This window comes from Megalops cyprinoides, chromosome 21, assembly GCF_013368585.1.
Source record: "Megalops cyprinoides isolate fMegCyp1 chromosome 21, fMegCyp1.pri, whole genome shotgun sequence".
Classification (NCBI taxonomy): Eukaryota; Metazoa; Chordata; class Actinopteri; order Elopiformes; family Megalopidae; genus Megalops; species Megalops cyprinoides.
The window spans coordinates 22,581,716-22,599,429 of NC_050603.1; the positions used below are offsets into that span (position 1 = coordinate 22,581,716).

At 45.7% G+C, this 17,714-nt stretch overlaps 1 protein-coding gene across 6 annotated transcripts in view; it reads right to left on the reverse strand.

Moving 5' to 3' along the window:
* Positions 1–17,714, reverse strand: part of elmo1 (engulfment and cell motility 1 (ced-12 homolog, C. elegans)) — a 106,518-nt gene that overhangs the window by 26,204 nt on the left and 62,600 nt on the right. For 5 of the 6 annotated variants that reach the window (XM_036555307.1, XM_036555305.1, XM_036555306.1 and 2 more), the window contains one exon: positions 11,821–11,957. In XM_036555307.1, the coding sequence (XP_036411200.1) occupies positions 11,821–11,957 (137 nt within the window). Of the gene's footprint in view, positions 1–4,053; positions 4,332–11,820; positions 11,958–17,714 lie in introns of those variants that run through there. The other variant, XM_036555310.1, reaches the window with a different exon arrangement.

Here is a 17,714-nt window from a genome sequence, read left to right on the forward strand (position 1 = left end):
TCGGACATGCTGACGGTCACACGGTTTGACGGCTGATGTTTTCTGTTGATGCCCGGCAGTCTCAGAGTATGTCCGGGGGAGACAATTTCAATTCAAAGGCTGGACGCAATACACTCACCTGAATGCTAGCTCCAGTTTCATCCAATAGTGTAGGAGAAGCTGTGTGTCGGCAGAATTTTACAGAAAACATGCCTGCAAAACCTCATGCAGTATTTTTCTGTGAGAATCTGAAATCTAGTGAATTTGTCTGATTCATAAATGCATATGCTCAAACAGCCTCGAAATTAGTGTGCTCTTACAGCAAACTACAGCAAACTATGCTTCCCATGGGCTACTCTTTCAAATAATTACTGACTTTCTTCCAGAACAATATATTATTATTGTTGTTGTTACTTCTTTAAATTAGACACAGCTGTTAAACTGTTTCTATGATGAGCTGGTGGAAATGATATTAGAGCAACTCCAGGCTCCATTTAATCTAATAAGAACTGGGTTTTAATCACTCATCTGAGGCTGAGGATGCTCATTCAGTCGAGGTGAAGTGACCTGGCACAGGAGCTGAATAATATCAAAGGCATTAACTGGAACAGGGTCCAGTGAGGTGCAAGAAGGCTCCTGCTCTGTTTGGTTGCTGCTTGTGATTACACCCAGAGCTCAAGCTGCGGTGACACATCTAACGCTGGGCTGGGCTATCATGGGTGCCCCGTCTTTGGAGAGTTTTAGGGATGGCTTGCAACTTCCTGCACCTCGTCAGAAAAGGACTGCAGGGTCAGCTGTAACACGCGGGGAAGAGACACACTCCAGTTGATTGGTAGGTGGAAGGATCCCTCTGGAATTCTCTCTCTCTCTCTGTTTTGCACTGCCGTGTTATTTTTAGAGGCCTCTGCGTATGAGGGAAGCACTCACCCCGCGGAGCTGTCAGTGACTGAGGCGGCCTTTTCAGCGAGCACCCATCCAGGCATGGATGACGGTCGGCTCCTCTGAAGGCAGCGGTGGGATTCAGGAAGATTCCTCAACAGCAGAGCTGGGGAGGGGGCGGGGTTCCAACCGAAAATGAAGCTGACATCCCTCCCGCCGCCCCCCCTGTCCACCCAAACCTCCGGCCCCCGGGCGTACATCACCCCGGCCTGCCTGGTGGTTCACCACAGTGTCGACATTCGCAAGATCCACCGTGACCTTTCGCTGCTCCAAACTGTCAACACTTAATTGCTTTATTTCATGGCTCATTCTGTTTTCAAATACTGAACCAAAGAACGAACCACATCAACCAAATCAACCAAAGAAAAAAAGACTAAATAAAAAAATTTAGAAATCAACTGCTTGGTCTCTGGCTCAGGTTCAATTTTACCACAATGTGCTTTGTCCTTTGGTTTGAACTACCAAATAAAGCAAGTCTTACTTACACAGCCTTTTTTTCATTGTTTTCTCAGTGGTCACTAAACATCAGTCACAAAAAACAGCAATACTGCTGCTTCATTTCTTTATCCAATGAAGGAAGCCCATTGCAGTTAGATTAAATCTTCCCTTATGAGAACACAATGAATAAATAAAAACAGTGGTGACATCTGGTGGTGAATACTTCATTCTAAATGAATGAGACTATGTGCTGCCAAAATTGTTAATGCTCACTGAATACTTAGCACTAAATCAGCAGAGATATCACCTGCACTGATTCACATCTGTACTGAGACTGGAGTGGAAGTGCATGCCTGCCACGCACGTTATCCAGCGGCTGACCCTTCAAAAAACACACAGGCTGAACCACATGCATAAACCCATGGATTTCTGAATCCCCCGCCAACAGCAATATTTAACAAACTGACCCTCAGAACATAAGCAGCCCATGAGGTTAACATTTCCTCCAGAAACTCTGTCATGTCCATGCAGTTCTGTTACTAATGTTAGGAATATGCAGGAATATTTCAGAACGTCACAATGTATCTTGCCTGCACTGAAAGTGACCAAGGCTCGGTGGAGGGAGAGTTCCCAGCAGGTGACCAAGGCCGCCTGGTCCTTGAGTGGTCAATCAGGGCTTCTTTGACCATGATCATCACGGTTCACAAAGTGGCCGTTCGTCCGTGGTGCCAGCTCTGTTGTTTTATTCATTAGATTAGATTCATGGTGACCATTACTCATGAGAGGGCTCCTAAGGATAGGAGACATGCCCTCTCTCTCTCCATCTGATGGGTGTCTTAGGACTAGGTTACAAAGGAAGCACATCATGGTTATGCTAACAGCAGGGAGGTAACGCAGTATATTGAAATGTTAGACTGGGTAAAAGAGGAATGCAAACCTCACTGGAGCGTTCTTGAGCCTTGGATCAGAAGACAGATGGTAAATAAACATGAGACTACCTGAAAGCTCTGAGGTACACCTTCTACTACAATGTGACTCCATCATCACATATATACATGTGTACACATACTTAGGTTGCCAATTGTTCTGTGGTGTTAAAGAAAAGGAAATGTTGAACATAGCATGATTAACATGCTTAAATATGTGAAAAAGAGAATTCCAGAAAGGTAGACGCAGTACAAATAAAGCACCTAGCATTTTTAACAATGAAAAAGCTGGTTTCACACCGATTTCTGAAAGCTTTATGAAATGTAAAAACCTGAAAAAACCATCTGATTTGCACGTGTGATATCCAAACATTAAAAACGAGAGAATGGTGTCAAAAAAAATATTATTCTCTTATCTCCATCTCCCGTTTCAATAGCTTATTGTCTGGTGAATATTATATTTTTATGTGCGTCTGCACGCGTGCCTCTCTCAGTATTGAGACGTGGTGGAGCCGACTGAGACTTGACATGCGCAAGGCCACAGGTCAGGGACCCTGCTCTTCAGTGTCTGAGATCCAGCCGCCCTCGGCACTCTGAGGAGGCTGGATGACATCAACGCTTTCTTTTTTCCGAGAAGGAAAAAAAAAAAAAACAATGACTGAACACTGTTGAAGCATGAAAAAAGGCGATGCAGACGGAGGGCTAAAAATAGCTCTCTCGACTTTGGCGAGGAACCTGAGTGGAGTAGGCAATGATGAGTCCCCTGGATAAAGCCTCGATCAGGGGGTGGGGGGATGTGAATGCCCCCCCGGCTATGGTCATTGGTCCAGCGTGAATTGGTACGCCCTCTCCATATCGTCCTTAAACCCACACAGCTCCAGAATTGATTCAGTCGCTCAGAGAAACTTCCTGTTCCTACTGGAGGTAATATCAAACTTACACACCACACATGTGCTTCTTGCACTTTTAAAATGCTAGGTCTGGGCTGACAGAACATCTGTCATATAATGTTTAAACATTAAGAACATCTTGTAGGGAAACACATACAAACCATGCCCAAAAGGATGAAAAGGCAAATAACCAGTAAGGGCAACCAGAACCCAGGCAAAATATATGTGATGTAATTAACGCAACACACCTACGACAATGTTATTTTCACCAAAAGACAGTGAGGAAGAATAAAAGGAAGAAGCTTTTATTACAAGAATACGTTCTGCCCAGAGCGATGCTGCCTCTAAACACCTTTTTCATACAGCGCAAAAAAAAAGCTAAAAACTTCAAAATCGCCAGACGCTGCATCCATACACATGTGCCAACCCACGCAGCACAAACAAAACGAAATAGGAGCAGAAACCACATACATACACCAGCCTTGGAGTCACAACAAAGAGCTGCGCTTCTCGAGTGTGTGCGTGTGTGTGTGTGAGCGTGCGTGTGTGCGTGTGAGACACGACAGGTAATGATTACTGTGGATCTCGCTGACAGCCCTCCTGAGAAAGCGCTTCATTTTTATTTTTATCCTACACGGCCATTACAATAACAATGGAAAAAAAATAGGTTAGATCCTTGAACGTGCCCCACGTCGGGGGGATGTTTAATCGCGGCTTGTAATCCCCGTAACCTGATTACAGTCCTTCGCCTTCGCGTAAAAGCCTCACCTCCCATCTGCCTCCTGGCAGCGCACTGCTCCGCGTCCAGGCAACAGGGAGACGGCCCCCTGTATCTGATCTAATCACAAGTGTCCCGCTTTAAAAGGCACTAATCTACTTACATGCCATCGGCGCGTCCATGTTTTCTTCCCCGGTTTAGCTCCGGCAGTCAGGAGTCTGCGAGCGCAGGGCACGGACAATGGGGGATGGAGCCGTGTGGGGGCGAGCGGTGAGGAGGGAGTAGGGGGCAGATGGTGTCGGGCAGAGCGCGTCGATGGGAGCGGGGTTCGGCTTGGCCATGTGCGGCGGGCGTCCTCGCTCTCTCGCCTGAGCCCCTCTCGCTGGGGATGCCACCGTGGTCCGCGGAACGGAGCGTGCGGCTCCGCTTGTGTTTGTTCGAGCGCTCGCGCCGGATTGGTCGTACGCGGCTGCAGCGGCGGCCAATCAGGGCCGGTGGGGGGCGGGGTCGGAGGGGCTGCAGCTGAGGGAGGGAGTGGGAGGGCTGGAAGGAGCTGGGGGGGGGGGAGTAGAGGGGGGGCTACATCACTGTCGTTCTGCACGGTGGTACAGAGGTGGCATTTTCCAGCCAGGGAATGGCAAAGGCCTCCATCAGAGAGTATGTGGTAGTTAGGAGATGGAGAGAGGGAACCACATTAGCCTCTACATCTTGTGGAGCCGGAGAAAGGGTGCGGTAATTAGAATCTGGTATCCATGGAAACAGACTAAATGTTGCCTGTCAGATGTGCCTGGTCTCCCCCCTCTGGTTTGCTCGCCCTGGCCTTCGTTATTTACGCGATGTGACAAGTCGAGCAGAAGGCGCAAGGAGGGGTGGGGGGGGTGGGGGTTGGATAGAGAGAGAGAGAGAGAAAGAGAGAGCGTTCAACTGGAAACGGCTGGTCGCTGCGGGAACGTGGCGTGCGGAGACGAGCGTGGCGCTGTCAGATGAGTGAGGAGGGAGAGTGAGTTACTCAGGATGGCGTAGCTGGGGTCTGGGTGGGTGGGGGGGGTGGGGGGGGGGGGGGAGAAAATTGTGGGTGAGCAAACAGTCAATAAAGGTTCGGCCGGCCCCAGGCTTCCTTTTTATTTGAACTGAAAGGAACAAAGAAATGCGGAAGCAGCGCAAACGAGAGACGCTGGCTGAGGGAGGCAGGACTCCATTTCCAGCCAAAAGCGCCCTGTGCATCACTGGCCATTGTCATTGGCTCACGGTTTCATTACCAATCTCTGAATGCCTGAACAGAGATCATTTCTAACTGACATGACATTAGCCAAACCCCAGAAAAGTAAATTACCATGCCCTGCTTCTCAATGCATTTAAACAAGCAAAACAGTCAGATTACTGTGATCACTACGCTCGGCAAAAGAGATCCGCTGCTCATTTTCGAGGTCTCGTTTTTTGCGGTATGAACACATTCAATTTACTCTCTGAATAAGTCTTAATACATTTCATGCATCTAAAGCACATGATACATTTGGATCATTTTATTACAAGCAAATTATGTTCAAAAATACATAAAGGACAATTAAATTACACTACTGAAATAATGATTTGATCTAGATGTGAAGTGCATGCATTGTCAAATTACAGTTACAAAACAGATGAAACCGTAAAAATGAATAAACAAATTAATTATAGCAATCGAAAGAGGAACAACGATTAAATATACAGTGACTATTTTCAACAAATGAAAGCATGATGTTCCATTAAATGTAAAATTCAACACAGAGCATAATCAATGCAATGGGCTAAATAATGTAGGTTTGCCTGCCTTGCCTGATTGCTGTATCATTTTTTATTTTATTAAATTACTTTCATTTGCCTCGCCATGGCATTCATTAGATGCATCCCCTCTCAGTCGGTCACCTGCTCCACCTCCTTGTTGCCCCCGCCAATCAGTTCTCATCTACTCTCACTTAAACCTCAGCCTTCTCAACCAATCGGAAGCGTGCATTTCCTTTGGCTGGCATGCCAATTTCTTCCAAGGAGGATTCTGTGGTATGCCTGTCAGTTAGGACTCAGTGATGTTTGTTAGACAATAAATAGGAATCTAAACATTTAACAGGCACGATTTACATCTGGGGGCATTACTTGTGCAATAAGTACCAATATAACAACTGTCCATCTGTCTTTATTGGCTCAGTGTGAGGCTGCACTTGGTGTTACAGCCATTTTTCCATCAATAATTCTCCCCTTCTTCAAAAGTTTCTTGAAACATTTACACCACTGAGGAAATCTGAGAAGCATGTACGTGACGTTACTTTAGACAATAAAAACAGACACGTTTATACAACGGATACATGCCTCATTTAAATAAACTCATTATCTGAAGCAATCAGATGACAATTAAATAACTACGGTAAGCTACAATGGTACTGAGCTTTTGTCATGGAACATCCTTTGGTGCTTTTTAAGCTCTATATATAGTTGCACGGTTTGCACCACAAAGAAAAAAAATCAGTTTTTCCTCCACTTCAACTCCGCCCTCATTTTAATTACTGACAGTCAAGCACTGGCCCTGAGCGTGACAGAAGGGACAACGAGGCTGCCGTTCTCTAAGGACTTCAGAGAGACAAACAGAAATCATTATTGCAGTGTAGCATATTGTATCATGGAGGGGTACAACTGAAGCCAATTAGAGAGGCTGTCTGAAAAACTGTGTCTGAAGGCAGTTACATGGAGTAAATGGCTTTTTTGCTTTTTTCACCCTTTTTCCACCCTTAACTTTTGTACATTTGACTTGTCACATGATTATTTTTTCACACTACAAGTCCCACAGTGAGAGTGAACGCTGAATGCATCTGCATCTCCCTGTGGGAGTAGAGAGCAGGGCGACAAGGAAACCCTGGCCGATGAAACCCACTCTACCCTGGCGGAGCAGAGCCAATTGTGGTCTGCCGACCTCTCTGTCATTGTCAGCGAAGGACACAGGGCACAGCTCGGCCTGTACTCGAAAAGAGAGCCTTAGCACACAGGGCCACTGAGAAGCCCCCTAAAACACTTAGAGCTTTATCATGACAACACATTTACTTTCTCCACATTACAAAATTAACTCAAAAGCAAGCACATACTAAAAGCGCTACTGAGTTATATTAACATTTTTTTAAAGAAAGCTGCAAGGCGATAGTACAGTGGCTGCTTTGCAGGTTAACAGTGACATTCTTTAAATCCTTAAATTAGCAGTGGAACTGTTACATGGGTGGCATCAAACAGTAAAGACAGCCCAAGAAATGTATGCGTTCACATTAAGATCAAAAAGCATGGCAAATTTTGAGATGTACATGAAATCGCAGTCCATGCACGCACACACGCACGCACACACACACAAACACTGCAGAAAGCCCCAAGGCTTCAACCAAGCTGTTATGGCTAATTACAATATTCTGCATGAAATATTTATGCCTGCTCACTCAGGTAAACTTAATAGGCTGCCATCTGACTCTGAAAAACCCAAGTGAACTAACTGAATCCACCTCCTGCACTAACCAGGTATTTATCTTATCTGCAGCTAGATCAGCGACACTTCAAAGTCAAGAGAAAAAACCTAGCAGGAACACGAACATAAACGGTATGTGGACACTCTGTGAAAGGAACACTTGCTGAACAGGTGTTCTATTCAAATCCATCCCAAAGGATGGAACTCTTTTTTTCAAGTGTTACCTCTTTTGGATGAAAAAGACATCCAAAAGTAAAGTGTTTCAAAATATGAGAAGAGCCTAATTGAATGCACTACGGGCAAATGGGAACAAACAGGGTCAATATGTGCTTTTAAAGGAGTAAGCCTTGGGAAATGGGGCCAAGGCATCTTGGGAAGGCTAAAGGCAGGGGGTGTGGTTAATGACAGGGAGCAGAGCGCACTCTGATTTGTTTTCCCCAGGAAACATGGGGTGCCTGCTCCTCCTGTCCAGGGAAAGTCCTGAATCTGCAGTTCGGCAGTGAGGCAGGACCTCCTGAAGAGGCGGCTTATTCCCAGTTTCCCCCTCCCCCTTCCCCCGCCTTATTAGGCCGCTCCGACCTTATTTAGACCGTTCCTCCACCTGCAGCGTCAGCACCTTTCCCTCCGGGGAAAATTCCACCCCCAATCTCATCAGTCTTCTACACCTACTTCTCCACCAGTTACACCGTCTCTGCTGTGATGCAGGAGCGTCCAGCTGGTCCGATTTCACATGGGGAAGCCATATGAAAGGAGGAGAAGCTGGTTGAATGATGGGGCGGCGTAGTGCACTATAAGGAACTGGCCCGGCAACCAGTGGGCTGCAGGTTCAAAGCCCAGGTATGGTACTGCTGCTGTGTCCCTTGATGGGGGTAAATGATGACACCAATCAAATGTAAGCCATCAGTGCTGTCCTGGAAAAGGGTGTCTGTTTGTGAAATTAATAAAAATAAACGACATGGATCACACTGACCTCAGCTTTAAAGCTGGAAAGGATTTCACCGCATGGCAATGTCCAATTGCGTTTCTTCTGCAGACAGATGCATGCAGGCTGCGACAGGGGGACCAGCGATGCTGTGTACAGGTTTTCTTAATTAAATCCCAGTCCCCTGAGCCGTGCGATCCACCCACACAAACAACACGGGAAATCTAATCTCTCTCTGTTCAATCAGGCCCGGCCCCAGCAAAGCCTGAGATGGATTCGGATATTAGAATTCATGGCCCCGGGCCTCCCGGCCTATCAATCCTGCACAGGCTGAGCCGACACTTCAAAGCCTCGCTCCGTGACTAACCGATTCCCCAGCTTCCTCCCTGACAGGAAGTTACATGCCATCTTTCATGAATAACATATTTTCATTGTCATTACAGATTCCCATTGACCAGGACTCTGTCGAGCTTTCCATTTCCACAGTCCTTGTGTGGGGCAACCCTGGTTAGGCGTTTCCACGTTAGGTTACATAAATGTCTGGGTAACCAAAGCAGCTCGGGTCCAGAACGTCCCTCCACTGCAACAGAGATGTGTCTGGCATCTTCAACCCTTTTTAAGAATCCCCCCCCCCCACCCCCCGGGGTCACGTAAGTAACCTTCGCTGCTCCACCTGCATTTCATTTATTTTAATTTACCCTAATTTAAGATGGTGGATTTTTTCCAAGGTAACCGAGATATGAGTAGCTCTTGAGATGGAGCAATCTCCTTGTGTTCAGGGTTCATTGGCCTCCGCATCACTTCAATCTACTACCTTAGAGAAGGACCACGGAATAATAAAATCACACTAGTATGTTATTTGTTCCACTCGATGGATTGATAGGCCACTAGACCTCTCAACTACAGTCACAGCAGACCTTAAAAATCACAGCAACACCCGCAGGTCTGGTCATATCCCCAACCCTGAGTGTACACAAGCTTTTGTCTTCTGTGGGAATTATAGGAAAAGCCCTCAGGCCAGAGCCACTCCAGTAATCTACAGCACTTCACTAATCAAGAAAACGCCACGTCGGCCTTGGCTGCTTTTGTGCCCTTTCATGTCAGCACAAACACATTAACAGAAACTGACACACTGGGTTGCAGAGACAGCCACTGGACTCTCTGAACAATTACCAGCATTTTACCAGTAATGACCTCCTTTAACCTATGTACAGAACCCAAGGATGTAGCGAGCGGTCTGAGCTTAATAACAGCCAAACACATGACAGTTACAATGCGGTACAGATACACTATATGGACAAAAGTATTTGGCCACACCTGTTTTTCAGGGTTTGGGCTAGGCCCCTTATCTCCAGTGAAGGGCAATCTTAATGCTTCAGCATACCAAGCCATTTTGGACAATGCTATGCTTCCAACTTTGCGGCAATAGTTTGGGGAAGGCCCTTTTCTATTCCAGCATGACTGTGCCCCAGTGCACAAAGCAAGGACTATAAAGGCATGGTTTGATGAGTTCAGTGTGGATGAACTTGACTGGCCCGCACAGAGCCCTGACCTCAACCCCATCAAGCACCTCTGGAATGAACTGGAACGGAGATTGCAAGCCAGGCCTTCTCGTCCAACATCAGTGCCTGACTTCATAAATGCTCTACAGAATGAATGGGCACAAATTCCCACAGAAACCCTCCAAACTCTTGTGGAAAGCCTTCCAAGAAGAGTGGAAGCTGTTATAGCTGCAAAAGGGGGACCAACTCCATATTAAAATATATGTATTTGAATACAGTGTCATTACAATGTAATGGTCAGGCGTCTGAATACTTCTGTCCATATAGTGTACATGCCGTAATAAGTCCAACCCAACACTCTCCGAGTTTTGGAATCTAATAGAAACACGCTTGACACCTTTTAAAGTGATTTGTTTTACAGTGCGACTGGGACACGTGCACTCAGTCACATGGTGTTTCTAACTCCTCCTCTCCTTCACAGTACCAGCTCAGCACTTCATTCACAGTCTCAGCCTCCCCTTGTGCCGTGTCCAGATAAATAAAACCAGCAGTATTTTTGGTGAAGGATACCGAGGACACGAGTTGCTGAATGGGCTTGTATTCCCCATCTCCATGTCACCTTCAAGGTATATTTTCTGAGGACTTAATATGGAAGTACTCAGGTGAACACCCCTGCGGTATAGTTTAAAAAAAAAAAAAAAAGTACAGTAAAAACACATCTTAATTATGCTGCATAAAACCTCTCCATAGTGCTGACCGAAGCTGTCGCAAGCAAGGGCGTGATTTAGAGAGGGGAGGGCTTTGCAACACAAATTGAAACAGTAACTCTTAGTGAGAGAGGTTCACTGCACTTTACTGCTTATGTACCTTCAGGCCCTAAGGAAGCCCTTGTTTTTACACATCTTGTTTAATACAATCATGCGGGTTTCATCATGTATCCACCTAAACTGTTGACATTTCAGACAATATTAAAAAGCTAATGATCTTTGGTTCCAGTGTCTGGTCCCCCTGCCTTGCCTACACAGAGACCTGCTTTCGGCAGAAGACACCTTAGAGGAAGCTAATGAAGGGCTAACTCCCCCGCTAACTAAGAAGCAGAGCTCCAATCTTCCATTATAAACCTCGGGTGTCTGTTAGTTATTATGAATTCATTACATAAAAGCCATTCATACCAAGTCAAGTGCTGCAATAATTTATTTACCATTTCCATGGCATGATTTATTCATCTCATTTCTGGGCAGATTCATATTTAATCCAAACACACAGTACTGCTAACTTATTAGAACAGAAACCAAAGACATTTCATATAACCGTCAGAGGTATTAGCAGAAGGGCTTTAAGTGTGAAGCAGAGAACACAGAATAATGACTCTATCTGCGATAAATTATTATGACAAAGGGACAACCAGACAGTGAGACTGAATAATGGCCTCCTCTGATCAGTGGATTAAGAGGAGTTTTATGATTATACAGCACCCAGTTTTAATGAAGTCATAACACAGATTAAGATTCGACTTGAGGATATGGAGGAACCTGCGCGTGCAAGGCCACAAAGCCGTGGGTGTGTTTCCATGTAACTAAAACCACACGCATCAAAATCCATCCTGGTGACCCTGAGAAACTTCATCAAACACAAACTCTCAATTCCCCCCCAGCAGACAGTGGGAAGACAGATTCAATGTCTTGGCTACATTTTTAACTCAAACAGGAATTACTGCTCTTAATTTGTGCCATATTCTAAATGCACTGAGCTCCTTTCAATGGACATTTTCTCACTTGTTGGCCAGTCTGTATGACAGATAGCCCAGAGAAATGACAAATTGCATTTTTTTTGTACCCTCATTTTGACACTTAGGGCAGAAGACAACTTACAATGCAACAGGTGCATAAGGATTCTTCACAAAAGGATTCCTCATAAAGGATTATTCTACAAAGCCCAACTTTGTGTGGCCCATACAGGCCCATACAGGCTAATACCCAGCACCTCTCACCACCCCCTCCCACAGCCCCGCAGCCCTGCCCATCGGCTCACCTTGTTGAAGTCCTCGGACGTGGCCCTCATCTCCTTCCAGGTCTTGTTGAGCAGCTGGATGCAGATGCAGAAGAACTCCTCGAAGGCGCGGTCGTGTGTGAAGAACATGGGGTGGAAGTCGTGGCAGTTCTCGCTCGCTGCGGGAAGATTAAAACCGCGTCACGTCACTCATCTGCTCAGCACATGCCCTCATGCAGGGGCTGTCTCCACAGCGTGGTCATGCTCACATTCCTACGGCCAGGAGGGAAACCTCACTTTTGGGTACAACAGCAGCGTCCCACCTGAGATTTGAACCTGTGACCTTCTGAGATCTAACTGGTCTGTTACTTAATCCAGCAAAATAAAAATCAGATGTACCCCAGGGTTTAGAGTGATCTGGTACTGGGTTCTCGGAGTAGGATCTATCTCCTAGGTTTTGGTGCCAAGATGAAGTCAGGTAGGTGAAAATCAGAGCCCGATTTCCATTTCTGCCTATTACCTCCTGCAGTTACCCACTACTCCACAGATACAGGGCTGCACAATCTATTACAGAGGTAATCTTCAGCCGTCAGTCTCTTTTCAGCTATGACGTTAATGGGGGAGCTTCACTCTATCAATCACTAATGGAAGCAAATTGCAAAGCCCATTGAAGATGTGCATCATTCAGTCTTTAAGAGGTTTAAAGGGAATCACACTGTCAAAAAGCAAGACCTGAAAGCAAAGTTCTCACCACACAATGTGATACACAGGGAGAGTGAGACCTGCTCCAGTGGTGGTCCTCCTCTGAGATCATAACTCTGAATTGCCCTTTACTTAGATGGGTTTACACTGCCCATCCCCTTTTCATCCCTCTCTTTTCAATGAGCCTTTTACATGGCATTTACATTTTTTCACTTAGCAGATGCTATTATCCAGTGCAACGTACCAGATGTGAGTACATTTAACATCACATTTACACTCTTGACATCTCACAGAACTTTGAACACAGCCATGCTGTTCTGTAACCCAGAGCATGGAATCTGGCCTAACCTCTCACACCCTAAATACAATATGCAATGAGCACACACCTCAGGACACAAGCGCTGTTCCTCTGTGGTGTCTCCACCAGACAGCTCCCCTAATGAGGGTACACTCCCAGGAGCCGCTATCCCGAAATGCTGGTGAACGTCATTCTCCACTTGTCCCGAGCTGACGAGTTGCTCAGCACACAGTGTTCTTGCGGACTTCGGTGATTAATTATTGACATACTGAAAACGCCATCCATCCACTATTCTGACGGAAGTCATCAAGTCCGCAGACGAATGTCCCATTCGGTGGCAACCGCAGTGAGGAGCTAATACAATTGTGTAATTTATCTACTTTTTAACACCTCTCAAGCTTCCTCTAAATAACTGCCTGTAATTGGAAAAACTCCAGGTCTAGCGCACATGCATGGTTTTGGTATGACCTGAAAGAATACGTCACGGATTATGGAGTAACTGAGCAGTCAGAGCCAATCAGAAGGCATTCTATGTGATGAAAAATGTGTTAAATTTATTTTCAGTTATTTTTGCCTGCTGAAGATAATTGTACATACTACAGTCCATTGCAAGACAGTCCATTGCAATAGGATAGAAAGGATTCTATCAACAGGATAGAATAAAAGTGTAATGGGGTGGGGTTAGGTAATGTTTGGGCGCCGGTAGGATGCCTGGCATCGAAATGGTTAAACAAATGCATTTGCTATAAAATAAATCAACAGCTCTGAGAACATTATTATTAGATGACTATAATATTCTGTGTGTGTTTGGTCCTATAATTGAGACTCTACACTCTGCTGTGTGCAATTCCATCAGATCAGAGCTTTTTTGAATCAATAAATTCTTTATTACCCTCCTAAAAACGGTTGCTGTACAATATATTACACATACAACAGAATAAAGCTTGGAAGCAGCCTTTATGGAAGTTTCCTAGTTTTCAACTGCTCACAGTCCTTTTTTTTATTAACACCCATTAATATCTCAGATCCACAACTACCAGCGAAGCAGAGATTATTGCTGGGGCCCTCAAGCAAATGGAGCGAAGTAATCTACATGTATTAAAATTAAGAGGGTTTTATGTGATATATAGTCCCCCCCTTTTTCCCCACTTTCAAGGATGAAAAAAATATTCACTATTACAGCAGTTTTGCGAGTCTTTCTTCTGCTACTCGATTACTAAGGCTTTCTCAGGGGCTCCACAGCGGGGTGAGAGCTCCTGCACTGGGAGGTAATTGCATTGGGTGCTCCAGGAATTGAAGCTGAGCTGTTTAATGATTGCAGCCTGGAGGCCAAAACCACCTTGTGTAAAGCACTGAGGTCACCCTGCGGCAAGACAACCAACGCAGCCCCTGAGCCGGACTCTGGAAGCCTGGCCCAGTGAAGCCAACTCACTGATGTCTGTGGGGTGTGACAGCCAGAACACACCTAACTGAGAATGCTCACTTACTTAATGGGCTACTGGAAATCCTATTGAAAAAAAAACCCCTCATCAAATCCCAGGGCAAGTGTTCGGTTGGCTGTGGCAACTGTTTACAGCTCATCCTACTCGGTTTGCGTAACTGAACACCAATTTTCAAAGCCTTCTCGACAGTTCTGGCAAATTGAAAAATATTCTCAAGATCAGATCTATATAATGGGAGTATGAATTGGAGATACCATCTCCAGGAAAATGATCTGGCAACTAACTAAATGTATATTGTTTGCACAACTGTAGGATTTTTCATTGGAGGGCCTCCTTGTCATGACAATCTAAAGACTGTATCATCACAACATCAAAGCAACTGACCAATCACCTGACCTTTTCTGCTTGACACATTCTTTGTAGTATTCTATTTACTGCATGCTCAAAGATAGGGTAACCTCCTGTATAACAGCTAATAAGCTTGAACGCATCTGATCTGTAAATACCAGAGCCTCATTGACATAGGCAAATCCCTGACTGAAGGCATTATTAATGAGAACATTCTGGGTCACATGTAACAAGCTGAAGCAGCTCTGAAAATGTGAAATCTACAGTTGCGTGTGTTTCCTGGGATGCATGTGAACATGCATTAGGGATTGCTGAGGAAGCAGATCGACTCTGGAACAGCATGCTCTGATTAGAGACAGAGCCACAGTTTCTCCTGCTGACATTATACAGTATCTGCAGTGACAGATGGACGGGACCCCACCCTGAAGTATTTTCCAGCGTGACTTGACGAGTCAGACATCACTTTAAATTTGCAGGGGATGTCAATTAACCCTTGGTAAACTACTGTTTGTTTATCGTGCACCGCAAAGACTGCTTTGAGCCCTACTGAAGTCCCTCAGGTGAAGCACCCAGGCCAGCAGACACAGAGCATATAAGTATCTGCTCTGACCTGCAGACTTGAGGTCAGGTGACCCCATCTCAGGGCATGAGCACACTGCCTTTCTCCCGTGGGGTGTGCCCTGATTCGTCTAGACAACCTTGACTACCTCTGGAGAAAAGCTGCCAGCTGTGGCCAATCCGACATCGGTGCAAAACAGGCCACTGCCTCACAAGAGAGGGGGAGTCCCAAATGAACTTCATCCTGATCACTACCATCACCCTTACCATCCTCGTCCTCACCCCAATCATCCTCATCATCCTCATGATGATCATTGCCACCATCCTCATCTTCATGTTCTGTGTGTTGGCATCCCGACCACGACAGGAGGGCACAACATGTGGGCGGGGACCAATCAGGAGCCTGCTCTCCCACCCCTCCCCCCGCAGGTGGCCACACCGCGTGGCTTCAGTGGTCTGGCTCCGCTGTGCCTCATGTCAGACTCCACCCGTTCGGATGCTCCGCCATCTGTCTGGTGCACAGACTAACCAAAACCGCTTTGATTTACCCTCGCCGGGGGCGGGAGGGTTTCAGTGACTCACAAAGTCTCGCAAATCTCGCCTGGGATCTTGAGTTATTATTCGCTATCTCCGAAATTCCAGCGCATGCTGCCTGATAAGGCCTTCTCCTCATTTCCCTACAATGAGATAATGGATAAAGTCAAAGTAAAGTTCCTTTACAAAATCCCTTTGAGCAGGCGTATTCAAATACATAGGCCTGTCCATATGTTCAGCTACAGTTGGAATGGTTGTCAGACATCAGATAAAAGTGTAGCGGCCTAATCTTGTTAATGTGAACCATAAAACGGCATGGCAAAGCTGCTGAGAAGACAACAAGGAAACAGAATTAAGACCTTCATTAAACCATTTTATTGGCCTCGTTTGTAAAAAAAAAAAAAAGAAAAAAGGCACAGTGAGCAACAAATCCAATCTGAATGTTATCTGTTCTGTTCACAATACAAGACTTTGTTCTTTAATGCCTGTATCTAAAGTATTGTATGCCCAAAAACACACTAGTGTCGAAGAACTTATAAGTTAAACTTCCATCTTAAGCAAAGTTTAAGAATAAGCAAACTGTAACCCGTTAACTTTTGCAGACAAATACATTTTGAAGTGCAAGAAATCAGATTACGAGTATTGCATTTTACAATTACTTGCAAAGAATCCAATTGCTATACTGAGCTGATTGATTTCATTTTCCAATAGTGAGATTTTGACAGTGGACAGCCTCTGAGGCAACTTCATCTGTAAGTATTCAGTTATACTGGCCTCAGCTGCCCTGTGTCACATGGAAAATGAACTGCATATGCATCTTTTCATGCCTACGGTGTTGTGTTTTAGCTGACAAACAATGGCCATCCTGTCAGGAAACCCAAGTTACCCCAACTCTCCTCAGGAACCAGGGGACACCTGCATGTCTCTGTGACTGCACTGTGACCAGGCTGGCCATCTGGGTGACCCCAGGGGTGGGACGCCTGTCTGCGTCCGTAACCCTCGATTTCTGCAAGGAGAAGCTTGTCTCGTCTAACCTGCTGCGGCTTGCTAATTAGAGCCAAAGAGGGCTCAGGCACAGATGTGCCCTCAGAGTCGAGCAGGACAGTGCTGAGCAACTGTCCGACAGGGCAGGAAGGGTGAGAGCCAATCCCGTCGAGGCTGGACCTGACATCTGTCAGGGGCCCGATAGAGACAGAGAGAGAGAGAGAGAGAGAGAAGCTGATAGAAAGAGAGGTGGAAAGGGGAAGACAGAAGCAGAGGGTGCGGAAGAGAGGGAGGGAAAGAGAAAGAAAGAGAGAAGGAGAGAGAGAGAGTGTGTGTGTGTGTGTGTGCGCACGTATGTGAGGATTTGCGTGTTTGAGAGAGAGAGGAGCCTCTGATATGAAGTCACCTTCCAGCCAAACACCATGATGAATGCGAGGTGAGAGGTGTCATCCTAATTATAATTAATATCTGGCCATGTCTGGATGTCACAGACATGTGGTTCACCCTCCGAGGGGAAATTCTGCCCTTGTCTGCAGAATACCAAGCCTGCTGTGACGGTCAGCGTGCAGGTCACATGAACAAGGTGGGCAGCACTAACTCCCACAGCCTCACCAAAGAGGGGAAACTGCAACACTTAAAACAACAAGTCTTACCATTCCACTCATAGAGAAGGTTTCTTTCCATTTAACTCAAGTAGTGAACAATAACTATTCCACTCAGAAAAAAACAATAGCTCTTCCTCTCAAACAGTATACCTCTCTCACTACTCTTCCCGAGGGCCTAACAGCTCTTACAGTTCCAATGGAGGCTGTTAAGCAGGGAGCCAGTATCTTTGAAAGATTTGCTACATTACCCTCAGTCACAATCTGGTGAGCAGTGTGTGCAAAAACACCAACTTTAATAGTACCTTATTTGTATAGCACCTTTCTCCCATTCAGTACAAGGCACCAGAAGAAAAAACGAATCCACAGGTACCATCAGTACATCCATCGCTGATATAGAGCGCTGACAAAAATATGGATGGTAGCTGGTTTACTGTAAGCTTTACCGCCATTGAGGATCAAAAACAC